Raw genomic sequence first — 12,299 nt, 5'->3', positions numbered from 1 at the left:
CTGAAACATTGACTCCAGTCTTGTTTGTAGGGGATGCCCATAAGTTGTTTACTATGTTCAGAAATGCATTTTCCTTCTACTCAACTTTTCATTGAATTGCAAGCCTACCTCTGTTGTCAATAACTGTCTGCAGCAGTTAAGTCAGCAGTCTTTCCATTGGTTGCATAAATCACAGTAAATCAATTGTGTGTTAATTGGTCTAAGATAATACTGTAATTTTCAGAGGAACTGAACTTTAAATTTAGATTAGCTGTAAAAAAAAAAAAATTAAACATAGAAAATTAACAGAACATGCTTGGAATAAATTAGGTGTAAAGAATCTATACCAGTTTCATTGTTTGGACTGAATTACTTAAGCTTACTAAAAATTTGCCTTCTTACTGATAAAACTAATTCATTTTAATTGTGTCTCAAGCAAGGCTGTAATTTTTTTTTTTTTTTTTACAAAGCAATTAATGTATTTTATCAGACTTTTAAACTTCCCTTGACCATCTGCATTGTTTCATTTAGCCAGAGTACTAAAGGCCACCCATGCTCTTTATGCTACAGTTCCTACTGTGTAAACAAAGCAAGAAATGCTGTCGGGGGCCCTCTGTGTCTGTGAGAGCGTGGTGGGCATGCTTCATGGTTTTACGGTTGAATAAGAGCTATAATCTTCTTAATCTGGAGCTCTGAATAAAATTCCTCATATGGGGGCAAAACCCAGTAGTGTTCACTTTTCTTTACAAAACCATGCAATTTAACCTTAAGTGGTTAAATTGTAAGTTTTTTACTTACTTAATGCAGCATATTAATGAAATTATTTATGTGCAGATGAAGGAAACTATATTTAAGTGAACACAAAGTTTTACACTACATAATCTTGGTTCATGGAGCTGAGTATTTGTCGCCCCCCAGTGTTCATAATGGGTAAGGGTCTGTTTTACTAACTTCCTCTTCCTGTTGCCAGCAAGTGAGTAATCGAGAAGAGGCTGAGATAAGTGTTCCAGACAATTTTATTTTTATACCCTAAAAACTTCCCGTTTTGAAATGTAAAGTATTTTTAAGAAATTCAAATGATTATTTAAGATTTTTGTAAATGCCACAGTCTGAAATCTTACAATGATATAAATCCTAGTAGAAAAACAAATTTCATGCTATAAGATCAGTCTTTTCTTCGAATGTGCAGAATATGGATGTCGGGACTGCTGAACTCTGGGTCCTGTTTGTCAGAAGGGATTGTTTCACGGATGAAATTTCGTTGCAGCAACTGAAAAATGAAAAAGCGAGACAGCAAATCAGACATCAAGGATATAAAGCTATATAAAATAAAACTGTTTCTATCTATACCTCAAAAAACTTATTTTCCACTTCTGGATTAACGCCCTCGGTGCGTTGCTCATAGCAGCAGATAATGGAGGTCTCTGGTCCAGAAAGCTGCTTCAGTGTCTCCACCAGTGGTCCTATAGACTGTGTAGGATTGAACCATGAGTTAAAATGAGGAATACAACAAATAATATATTTTATAGTCTCAAAATTATTGTTATAGTACTTTATTAATGTATTCATTCCTGTTGTCATGTTATATCTTCAAACCACAGAATATCTTTGAAATCTTTTGTGGCAGACCAATGCAAATGAATAAATATGATTTAAACTAAATCTATTGACTGCATGTTTATGTTTGCTATCCAACTACAAGGCAAACCTCCACCCTGTAAAGATTTCAATATTACTCTTTGCTGACCCTAGTGACTTCTGGTAGGTATTTTCTTTAACCGTATACTTGCGGTTGTTGTCATATCAACAGCTAGTCTTACCTACCCTGTTGATTTTTCCAGCATCTGTACTTGCGTTTTCTAAAGGAAACTGACGGAACTGGATTTTATTCAGGAGTACAAAAGTGAAGAGGGCCAAATACAAATGCATCTAAATCTTCTCCGATTTTTATTTGTAATGTTTCCTTTTCATAATTATGCACTACCTTGGGTTGAATATGTGGATAAAATCCTCATGAAATAATTGAAGTTGGTGGTTGTAAAGTGATACATTTGAAACGCAGTTTAATTTAATCCATTTCATAAAAGAGTAAGTAGAAGAAAGGTTGCACAATACCTGCTCATAATATATGCAATCTGCCATGATAATGTAATGTGGAGGAGGCAATAGTTCAGACACATCTTCACCCCTTTAAAAGCAAAGAAACGGGTTAGAGTTTAGCAAATATGCAGCTCGTAAACATTTTATCAATCCAGTGCAATATTAAACAGAAGTACAAACCATTTCAGTACCTTGGCAGATATGGACCCACTCTGAATGAGTGTCTGGTTTTCCTGAATATTCACATTCAGGAGGGATTGCAAATCTTCCAGGTCTGTTACTATGACATGGGCACTGTAGAAAATTTAAGGAAAATAATTTGTAAGTAAATGAAGATGCAAAGCAAATCTGAACGATTGAGGGAGCGGGATGATTAACAAAAAAGTACGACTTCGTTTTGGGGTCTCACCCGAGTGTTGCTGCCATCAGACCAACTACTCCTGTCCCAGCACCTAATTCCACCACAGTCCTGCCACACCACATGTTGACTCCTGTCGACGGGTCATAAAACGTTTTAGTTTCTAAATATTTAGCGAGAACAATGGCTGCATCCCAGACGACACAACCAACGTCCCCTATGTAGCACTGTTTCATTCTTAAGACGCATCCGTCATTCTTTTCAATTTCTCTTACAAAATACTTGCTATTGTCTATTTCTGGTGCCGCCATGTTGACCAAAGTGAGTGACTGGTGTTATGACTGAGAGGACTTCCGGTCCTGTGCGAAATTATGTCCTCCTGTGAAAAACTGTTCCCCTTGTTTCAGGAGCGCGCACAGCAGCCAAAGAGGCGGGGATCCAAGCATTTTCACTCGGTGGGGGCACCAAATATTTCTCAAAAATACATAAAGGGAATACCTCTGTCTGTCCAGCTTCCAACTCTGTTTCTTAAAGTCAAATATCCCGCTAGGCAGGGCCGTTTTACTGTTACAACCTTTCTTATTTTATCAAAGTAAAAACTTTAGGTTCAATGAGATATAAATCTTGTTTAAACTATACACGTTCTCTTTACAACCAGATACTGCCCTTGACTTTATTTCCTAGCTTTGGCAGTTAAACGCTTTCATAGAAATACGCCAAAGTACCTTTCAAAATAAAGTCTTCATCTGCCATTAACGATAGCTTCATGCGCAGATGCTAACTTCCGTTGTTTCTCAGAATAGCCATTTGTGCTAACTGCTTGAAATATGTTTAAATCCTCTCTTTACTGTTTGTTTAAGTCTGATAAGTAGATTTTAACATATATAGAGTACGCAGTTTGGACTTTCTTAACCACTATAATTTTCTTGTGAGAATTTAAAATGTATCAGAGCAACACAGGGGAGATAACCGGCAGTGAGCCCACAGACTCTGGACAAACCTGTCGCAGAAGCGGCCTGAAGGAAGCTACCGCATCGTCCTGTTGTCCAGCATCTCTCTCCCCCGCTCTGCCTTACCGCAGTTCAGAAGTTCACACTCCCAGTTCAAGTCATGCTCCATCACAGCCAGGAACGGCCTCAGGTGATTTTAAAAACTAGGGTATACACCTCTTGTGAAAATATTCATACAGGTTGACATTTTATATATGCATACATATTTTGTGCGATAGAACCTAAATGCAAAAAGATAAGTAGTTTTCAAAACTTAAGCTGAAATGTTCAAGTCTTGCCACAAAATTGGTGTTTGGTCTGGGCTTGCACAGAGGCATTCTACAAACTATCCTATTATAGCTCTGAGTGTATTTTTAGACATTGTCCTGCTGGAAGGCAAGTCTCCATCCACTTTAACGTCTTTTGCAGCATACCAGTTACCAAGCTTTCTTCCAGAATTGCCCTGTACTTACTTCCAGATTTTCCCACTTGAGCTATGGATCTCTGCAGCTCATCCAGAGCTGCCTCTTAGCTGCTGGTTTGATTCTTGCTCTCCTTGCCCAACCTGCCCATTTGTAATGAGACAAAAAGAAGCAGTTCTGTGCGTGTGAAGATTTTTTTAAACCAAAAATATCTATAGTTTTATGAAATTCAGATTTTATTCTGGTAGTTTGAATAGGATTGGTCCCACAAGATAAATTTTGTCCTTTAGACGGCGGTTTTCTTGAAGGTCAGTGCCGGAATGGCATCAGGGTGGGACGACCAGCCTCGTCGGTTCTCATGTCTTCCTCAGACACTTCCACTGTTCGCTTCCCTGGAGGAACACCAAGACTCAGGAGGACACCAGGGTCTACAGGGCCGACAGGTTGGCACCTTACACAGCCACGAGTTCCTGAAATAAGCTTTATATTAAGTAATCCCTTTTTGAGCTGATTTCTAAATGGTCACTTTTGATAGGAACAAGCGTCTCGTCTGTTTCCACAATTTCTGGTGCCTCTGTGATAGTAGCGGTAGTTGAAGGGCGAGGTTTGGCCAGAGGAGAGATTGGCATGGCCAGTATTGACTTAAAATGTCCAGAGCTCATACTTTCTCAGTTTGCAGACACAGGGACGTATGCCAAGGTAAACCTATTAATTTCTTCCTGGGTGATTATAAGACATGGAACACAGAGAGAGTTGTTTGTTTTTCTCTTTTAAGGTTATAACCAGGCTTCACATCTTGATGCCTATGGAAATCCTGATGCCAGACACAGCCAGTGAGAAGGGGAAATGGACAAAACTCTTCAAGCTTATCACAGAGAATTTTCCAGTATAAAAACATTAAAAAAAAATTTTATAAATTTTTTTCAAAAATGAAAATCTATCGATCGCTTTTAGTATGTTAAACCTTTGTTTTTCAGGGTGTAAACCTCACTGCAATCCAGAGAAAGTACTATAACGAGAAGAAAGGGCTGGAGTACATACAGCAGCTCTGTGCTCCAGAATTTGCCACTGTCCTCATGGAAGTGCAAACAAAGTAAGCTCCAAAATCCATGAAGGCATAAAAATATACTGGTCAGAAGTTTGGATACATTCATCATTAATCATTAACATGAATGTCATAGCAATTTTGAGCTCTTTACAATTAATTTGAATAGTTCTTATGGGGAGTGTTGACTTTAAACAGCTTGAATCAATTTTAAAAATGAGGACATTTGGTGTTTGAGCAGGATGGTTGGCTCAAACACTCATTTAAACTGATTCTGGTGGATGCAAAGTAGAATAACATGTCTGCAGAAATGGTCACAACATCCACACTATTGATAATTTATGGACTGCTCTTAAAATCTGTCTTTGTGCCACCTAATTTTTTATTAGATCTAGTTTTTTCTCTACAACTTAAGGGTATTTATCAAAGTATGAGTTGGGGTGTGTATATTGGAAAAATCCACAATAAATTAAAACTTCTATGCAAAACATTTGTTTCCGAAAGTTTGCTGAAGCTGTTACTAATTTGAAAACCCCCAAAAAGCATAATGTAAAGCTGAAAACAAATGTGACATTCATGCTGCCGACGTGTTTATGCAAACCTGCCCGGCACTCTTAACTCTGCTGTAACCCTGCAAGTTTTTGTTTATCTAACATTATTACCATTTTAGGTATTATTGCCTAGCAACGGCAGCTGCTTTGCTGAAATACTTGGAGTTCATTCAGAGCTCGTTTTATGCTGCCAAGTCTCTAAAAGTGATCTTTAAGGGAAGTGAACAGACGACTATGATCGACTCGGCCTCTGCAGCTAACTTGGAGTTGGTGGTTAATAACAGAGACAACAGGTAAGAGAGGAAAGCACCTGCAAAATCACGATGTCTCTACGTGAACACACTTTTAGTCCTTCTTTGTTTGCCCTTGGACAGAAGCGACTATACTCTTTTAGGAGTACTCAACCATACAAAAACACCTGGTGGAGCGAGGAGGCTGCGCTCCAATATCCTGGAGCCTCTTCTTGATGTGGATACTATAACCACACGCTTGGACGCCATTCAGGAGCTGCTGCAAAACGAGGAACTCTTCTTCGGCCTAAAGAATGGTTTAGGAGCTACCTTTTTATTGAATCATACATGCAAATTTAACAAATACAGATGATGCATATCAGTGTGTGTTCTTTCCCCATCAGCAATAGGTCATTTCTTGGACATTGACCGGCTGCTCTCCGTTCTCGTTCAGATTCCAAAGCAGGAAACGGTGCATGCAGGTTTTTTTTCTTTTTTTTTTCTGTTGCTCACGTTTTGTGCATTTCTCATTAGTGGTACATTATTAATCCTGCAGGCTCAAGCTGCTGAATCGAAGATTACGCATGTCATCCAGCTAAAACACACACTGGATCTGGTGCCACAGTTAAGGGTCTGTACCTGCTGGTCATCATTCAATAAACATTCATATACTGATTTTTATAAACAATTAAACATTGCACATATTAAACAGGAGGTGTTAAAGACATGCAACACAGCTCTGCTAAAGGCATACAGTGCAACGCTGGAGGACAACCGGTAAAAAGGCTTTTTCTTTTTTTACTTTAAATTCAAATTGGAAATATGTACTAAACCAGCCACTTTAACTGGCACCCTCGATAAAGATATGTAAATGTCCTTAAAATAATAAACATTCAACCCCTGTTTACTAATTGTACTGCACTTATTGTATCTTCTATGACATTTCATGATCTTTTACCATTTACAATCCGTGCCTCAGTCTGTGCTCCCTCACAGCTGATACATACTAAGCATATTATGCTACCCTGTTGCTATCACTTTTGTCCTTTTGGGTTTTTTGTTCTGTGTGTCATCTTTAGTTTCCTGTAAGCTTGTTCACCTTTTCTATTAATAATATCCCTTAGATTCCATCTTGCTTATCTGCTGCCCACATTTGTTTTTTTTACAGAAACAAAATATGACCTCAACATCTCAATAGTCAAAATAACTCATGTGCTGATTTGGCCAGATGTGTAAGCTTATTACTGTGTTGAAAACCCAGTGATGATCTATTTTAATAGAAAAAAGCCCATAGCGTGACATACTCCACCATACTTAACAATGGCTATAAGGTGCTTTTCCAAATATTCATACAAATATTCATCTGACTAAATCAAAAGGGTTTAGTTAAAGTCCCAATTTGAAGGCCGGATTTTTCAAAATGTTACATACATGTTTGTCAGGAGTTTCATTAGATTGTTCCTGTGCTTAACCTTCTTAAAACAGTGTGTGCATTTTGTTTTCCCACAGATTTGACATAATCCTCGAGCAGATCAAGACGGTGGTTAATTATGACACCACTTATTTAAAAGGAAGCCTGAACTTGCGGACCCAGAAATGTTACGCAGTGCGACCCAACATCAATGCGTTCCTCGACATCGCTCGCAGAGTTTACACTGAAATTGTAGACGACATTGCAGGTATCTAGTAAAAATTCTCGCATCATTTCTATGATGCATCCATATCTGATGGCTTTGTGTGCGTCCCTCTCCTGTGTATAGGGCTTGTGAACAAGTTGGGGGAGAAATACGGCTTTCCGTTGCGCACTAGTTTCAGTACGACCCGGGGATTCTTTATCCAGATGAAGCTGGATGGAGTGGTCTTACCTGAGGGCAAACTACCCCCAGAGTTCATCAAGGTAGGTAGGGTCCTTTTAAAATCACTCCCCAAGCAGATTAGGATGTACTACGGACAATGGAGCACTAGTAGGTAGTAAAAGAAACAAAACTAACTTCAGTAATCACTAAAGCTGCTTCTTGCTAGCAGAAAATCTTCTATTTCAGGTCACCAAGCAGAAGAACAGTTATGGCTTCACCACTGCAGACCTGATTAAGATGAATGGTCGTTGTGATGAAGCGCTGAGGGAGATTTTCCACATGTCCTATGTGTGAGAAGACAACTATCTATCCTTTCACAAACAACTTATTTTAATGGCACTGATTGATTTCAATTAAATTTTTCTACTAGGGCTTTTCTTCCCTAAAGAAAATCAAATATAAGGGCATGATTAGTAAATTCATTATCTCATTATATCCAACAATGTCTTTGTAAAAAGAAAATACTGTACCTTTCAGAGCTTTGAAACATTTCACTGAAACTTTTAACTTTTTTTGTAGTGCCAGTGACCCATTAGCAATTCCCAACTGGAATGTTTTAGTGAGAAAACTGACATTATAGCTTTTGAGGCTTGTCTTTATCATTAAATGTCCACTAGAGGGTGCTATTTATAAGGTAAAATTTATTATACTCCTTCCTTATCTGTGTTTCAATAGGGTTATATGCCAACTTCTTACAACCATCCATGAGCACATCCATTGCCTGTACAAACTTTCTGACACCGTGTCCATGTTGGACATGTTGCTCTCGCTGGCCAATGCATGCACAATCTCAGACTACGGTAAGTGGAAACCAGTTCCATCAATGATAGTGCTTTGCAAAAATGATGTATAAACCTTGAGCTTTTTAACATTTTGTCACATAGCAGAGATTTGAGATTTTTTGTGGTAAACTAATTTTGTCACTCCACAAATCTGGCAGAGTGGTAGATGACACTAAAACAGTGAAAGTGGTTCAGAAAGTAGGGATTTTGTCTCACAACTGATGGGTTGTTGGTTCAAACCTTCGCTACATTTATAGCAGTCATTTGGTGGCTCTGATTGAATGGCAGCCTACCTTCCATAATTGGCGATTGTAGTCTAGATATGTACAAGCACAAGTCACTTACCATCACCCTAATCAGACCATTTCCATGGTGAACCATTGTGGTGGGAGCATCATGCCACCACACTGCAAAAACACAAAATCTTACTAATTATTTATGGTAAGATTTTGCAAGTGTTGTAGTTGACTTGAAATAAGACAAGACTAACAAATAACGTCTCCGCACAATATAGGAGCTTGTTTTAAGTCAATAATGAATAAGTACTAGCTATAAGTAAAATAGTCTGCCAGTGTAACAAAGTATTTTTTTCATGTTATAAGTAAAAATGTCTTGTCATACCAAGGAACAGTCTTAATAAAAAATCCAAATAAAATTGATCAAAGTTTGCAGATTAAAATCATAATTGACAAAAATGTGAAAACATTTGCAAAATGATGCATAAACCTTGAGTAATACAAAAGTGTATTTCCACTTTTCCAGTGCTGTGTACTGAGTATTACCTCCATGAGGTTTGATCTGCTGTCTAGAGGAAGGTGGCTCCGTTAAACCGCCATGAACTGCTTGCTCTGCTAAGCCTGACTCTCTGCTGGGCTCGGTTCTTTTCGCGTGCGGCTCCGCCCCCATCAGCCACGTGGGTGGCGATTGCTGGCCCTCAGCTGTCTGAAGCTGTCTCTCCATTGATGCATGCTGACTGCCTGCCCCCCTTCTGTCCAAGCCAGCTTGTACTCCGATTACCCTTCTTACATAAGCCCTCACTGATGTGCAGTATTTGCAGAGACAACTGTAGCCGCCAACTGTCTGTAACCGGTGCATATTTTCACTCAGAAATGGCTGGTTTTATGATTCTGTGGCTTATTTTACAACCTGTCTGCGGCTAATCAGGCATTTATTTAAATACGCTGATGGATTTAGAACATTGCAAATGCTTTTACAGTATTTTGCTGTTGTTGTCACTGAGATGCCTGGAACACAAAACAGCAGACGAAAGTGACGTGTCTGTGCTGTTCTTCTGTGGCCGCCAGTGCGTCCAGAGTTTACAGACACCTTGGCCATCAAGCAAGGTCGTCACCCCATCCTGGAGCGAATGGCCCGACAGCAGCCTGTCTCAAACAATACCTACATCTCCGAGGGCAGCAACTTTGTCATCGTAACAGGACCCAACATGAGCGGCAAATCTACATACCTCAAACAGGTGGCGCTCTGCCAGATCATGGCCCAAATAGGTCAGCGGCTAATATTCTAACCTTATAAATCGTGCCGTGCGCTTACCTTAATCTTGCGTCATGACTTCTGTGTGTTTATGTTCTTCAAGGCTCTTTTGTCCCAGCTGAGTACGCCTCTTTCCGCATCGCTGACCAGATTTTCACCAGAATTGGTGTTGATGATGATTTTGAAACCAACTCTTCTACCTTCATGTTGGAAATGAAGGAGGTAGGGTCTTTTTTGCACACAGATTGCACAGATTGTTTCATGTGATATAAAAAGGAAGGCTTAATCTCTAACACTTTTTGTTTCTTTCAGATCTCTTACATAATCCACAATGCGAGTGACAGGTCATTGACCATTATAGATGAATTGGGACGTGGCACTAGTGCTGAAGAAGGCATTGGAATCTGTCACTCGGTTTGTGAGTTCCTCCTTGGCCTAAAGGTGAAAAATGCACTAGTACGGTTGAGTTCTGCCACTCCCCTTTCTGAATTAAGAACCAGATCATTCAGATTCCTCTGCTGTTTCTTAGCCATTTACCTCCTTTCTAATTGCTTGTGATACACCTTCCTGATCAACGTAAAGCAGCAGAACAAAGAAAGGCATCCTACATAATAGGTGTTTTGAACTTGAAGGTGTGTCTGGTTTTTCCTCTTCTTTGCAAGGCGTTCACTCTGTTTGCCACACACTTTCTGGAGCTCTGTCAGCTGGAGTCTCTCTATCCTAACGTGGAAAACCAGCACATGGAGGTTGAGCACACACGTAACAGAGACTCTGGTGCTGAGCAAGTGGTGTATACATATCTGCTGAGTCGAGGATGCTCTGACGAAAGACAATACGGTAACCAGTCGGCGTATTTCAGGAACAGTCTTGTTAAAGTTTGATATGAAAGCCATTACAGGACACAGTTTTTTTTTTCTGATTTAGGTCTGAGAGCAGCTGAGATTACCTCACTTCCTCCAAGTATAATCCAAGAGGCGAAGTTGGTTGCCTGTAAAGTCAGCCAGCAGCTTCTGGTAATGTCCATAAAGATCAGATTTAGTCATTTTGTTCTGATAGTTCTGTAATAGGTTATTCATACCCCTGAAACTGTCTAACGTGTTTCAGCTTTAAACTTCTCTCTTATATGGGGAATTTATACGATAAATAAAACAAAATCTAGTGCAAATTTGTGGAGAAGAATTTTTTTACTAATAAAAATCAAAAAATTGTGACATTCATATATTTAATCTGTGTTGAGTCCATAGTTTTTAGAACCACCTTTTGTTACAATCACAGCTGCTCACTTCAAAATTATTAAATATTTTGTGCTGATCTCTGCCAAACATCGTAAAAAATATTTGCCACCATATTCTATAAAGATTTTGCACTTATGCTGTTAAAAGTGTGTAAGTACAATATGTAGCCACATAGGCTGACATTAAACTGCCCCAATGCTAACAGTATTTTTCTGACATGACATTAATAACTGGATATTTTGAGTAATACATTTTAGGAGTAGACTAAACTTAGCATCTGTTTGACACTTTCAGGCCAAACGTCCCGCTGATCCAGAAACGCAGAGACAGAGAGCTGTGTACCACCTGGCAACTCGCCTGTTGCAGACTGCCAGAAACTCAAGACTGGATCCAGAGAGCCTGCGTATGTATCTGAAAGGACTGAAGAAGCAGTATGAGGCGGAGCTGCAGACTGCAGCCCCAGCAAGGCCCACTGACACAGAGGAGGAATGAATGACTGTGCCTTTCTTCAGGGAGACAACTGTCCTTTCATTGTTACTGACCAAACCTTACATTTTAATAACTGTGTTGTTTTTAATTCTAACTGTGGTGTTATTTATTTGGTAAGTTATTCTGCCTGGGCAGAAAAACACAGCTATATTACTGTGATGATTTCCCTGTTATTCTGTATTGTTTGATGTTTTCTGGAAATAATTGATGGCTAATTATATCAATTCAGTAACATATGAATTGGTTATACAGTAAGTTTTGTTCTTATGGATGTTTTGGGAAAACTATGAAATCTTCCATTGCCAATATTTTCCTATGTGTTTTTTTTTTGTTTGATAAGAGCAAACATATTTGCAATAAACAACAAAAAATCTAAGCAAAAGCTGAAATAAAAAAAGCTATAAAATGTTAAATTAGCAATAAGCCAGGTGATACCTCAAAATTAAAAACAGAAAACAACAAAAGAAAACTCATATACACAATAGAATCGTACTTGACATAAATATTTAAACTTTTACTTGACTCTTTTATTGCAACAATGTTTCATACATATGATGAACCAACCATAAGAACTAACACCAAAAGGCCCCAGGGGTCCTATCCAAAACAGAAAACTGTATTTCATCTCAAAAAAGAACTTTGAACAACAAAGCAGTCATTCAGTCCGTTTTCTCTTTTGCTCATGAAAGACATCTTTGGCATTGTCTTGTCCAGGAGTGACTGATCACAACTCAAAGTGGCAAAACTTTTTGTGTTGGTTATGTGTAGTAGT

The 12,299-nt window shown here is 38.8% G+C and overlaps 2 protein-coding genes across 6 annotated transcripts; one reads left to right on the top strand and one right to left on the bottom strand.

The window, feature by feature from the left end:
* Positions 1 to 977: 977 nt before the first annotated feature.
* Positions 978 to 2,802, bottom strand: vcpkmt (valosin containing protein lysine (K) methyltransferase). 2 transcript variants are annotated; one of them, XM_014987084.2, is made up of 6 exons: positions 2,713 to 2,802; positions 2,489 to 2,570; positions 2,260 to 2,373; positions 2,095 to 2,167; positions 1,330 to 1,449; positions 978 to 1,249 (listed from the first exon to the last, which is right to left on the bottom strand). In XM_014987084.2, the coding sequence occupies exons 2-6, from the start codon at positions 2,560 to 2,562 to the stop codon at positions 1,145 to 1,147; spliced, it is 486 nt and encodes a 161-aa protein (XP_014842570.2). In that variant the 5' UTR covers positions 2,563 to 2,570; positions 2,713 to 2,802; the 3' UTR covers positions 978 to 1,144. The 2 variants fall into 2 exon arrangements, with proteins under 2 accessions (XP_014842570.2, XP_014842569.2); XM_014987083.2 differs by having other exon boundaries at positions 2,489 to 2,798.
* A 71-nt stretch (positions 2,803 to 2,873) lies between these two features.
* msh4 (mutS homolog 4) lies at positions 2,874 to 11,835 on the top strand. 4 transcript variants are annotated; one of them, XM_014987081.2, is made up of 20 exons: positions 2,874 to 3,577; positions 4,139 to 4,291; positions 4,384 to 4,547; positions 4,624 to 4,734; positions 4,826 to 4,941; positions 5,564 to 5,737; positions 5,819 to 5,991; positions 6,079 to 6,146; positions 6,231 to 6,305; positions 6,387 to 6,451; positions 7,184 to 7,353; positions 7,435 to 7,571; positions 7,717 to 7,820; positions 8,206 to 8,330; positions 9,617 to 9,817; positions 9,907 to 10,025; positions 10,116 to 10,244; positions 10,466 to 10,640; positions 10,728 to 10,816; positions 11,333 to 11,835. In XM_014987081.2, the coding sequence occupies exons 1-20, from the start codon at positions 3,379 to 3,381 to the stop codon at positions 11,528 to 11,530; spliced, it is 2,745 nt and encodes a 914-aa protein (XP_014842567.1). In that variant the 5' UTR covers positions 2,874 to 3,378; the 3' UTR covers positions 11,531 to 11,835. The 4 variants fall into 4 exon arrangements, with proteins under 4 accessions (XP_014842567.1, XP_087859009.1, XP_087859008.1 ...); XM_088002883.1 differs by having other exon boundaries at positions 6,231 to 6,451; XM_088002882.1 differs by having other exon boundaries at positions 6,079 to 6,305.
* The last annotated feature ends 464 nt before the right edge of the window (positions 11,836 to 12,299 follow it).

This window comes from Poecilia mexicana, unplaced genomic scaffold (assembly GCF_051168715.1).
Source record: "Poecilia mexicana isolate PSO_F unplaced genomic scaffold, ASM5116871v1 scaffold_22, whole genome shotgun sequence".
In the NCBI taxonomy this organism is placed as follows: Eukaryota; Metazoa; Chordata; class Actinopteri; order Cyprinodontiformes; family Poeciliidae; genus Poecilia; species Poecilia mexicana.
Note: the sequence above shows the minus strand (reverse complement) of the source record. Positions and strands in the feature narration are given on the sequence as shown.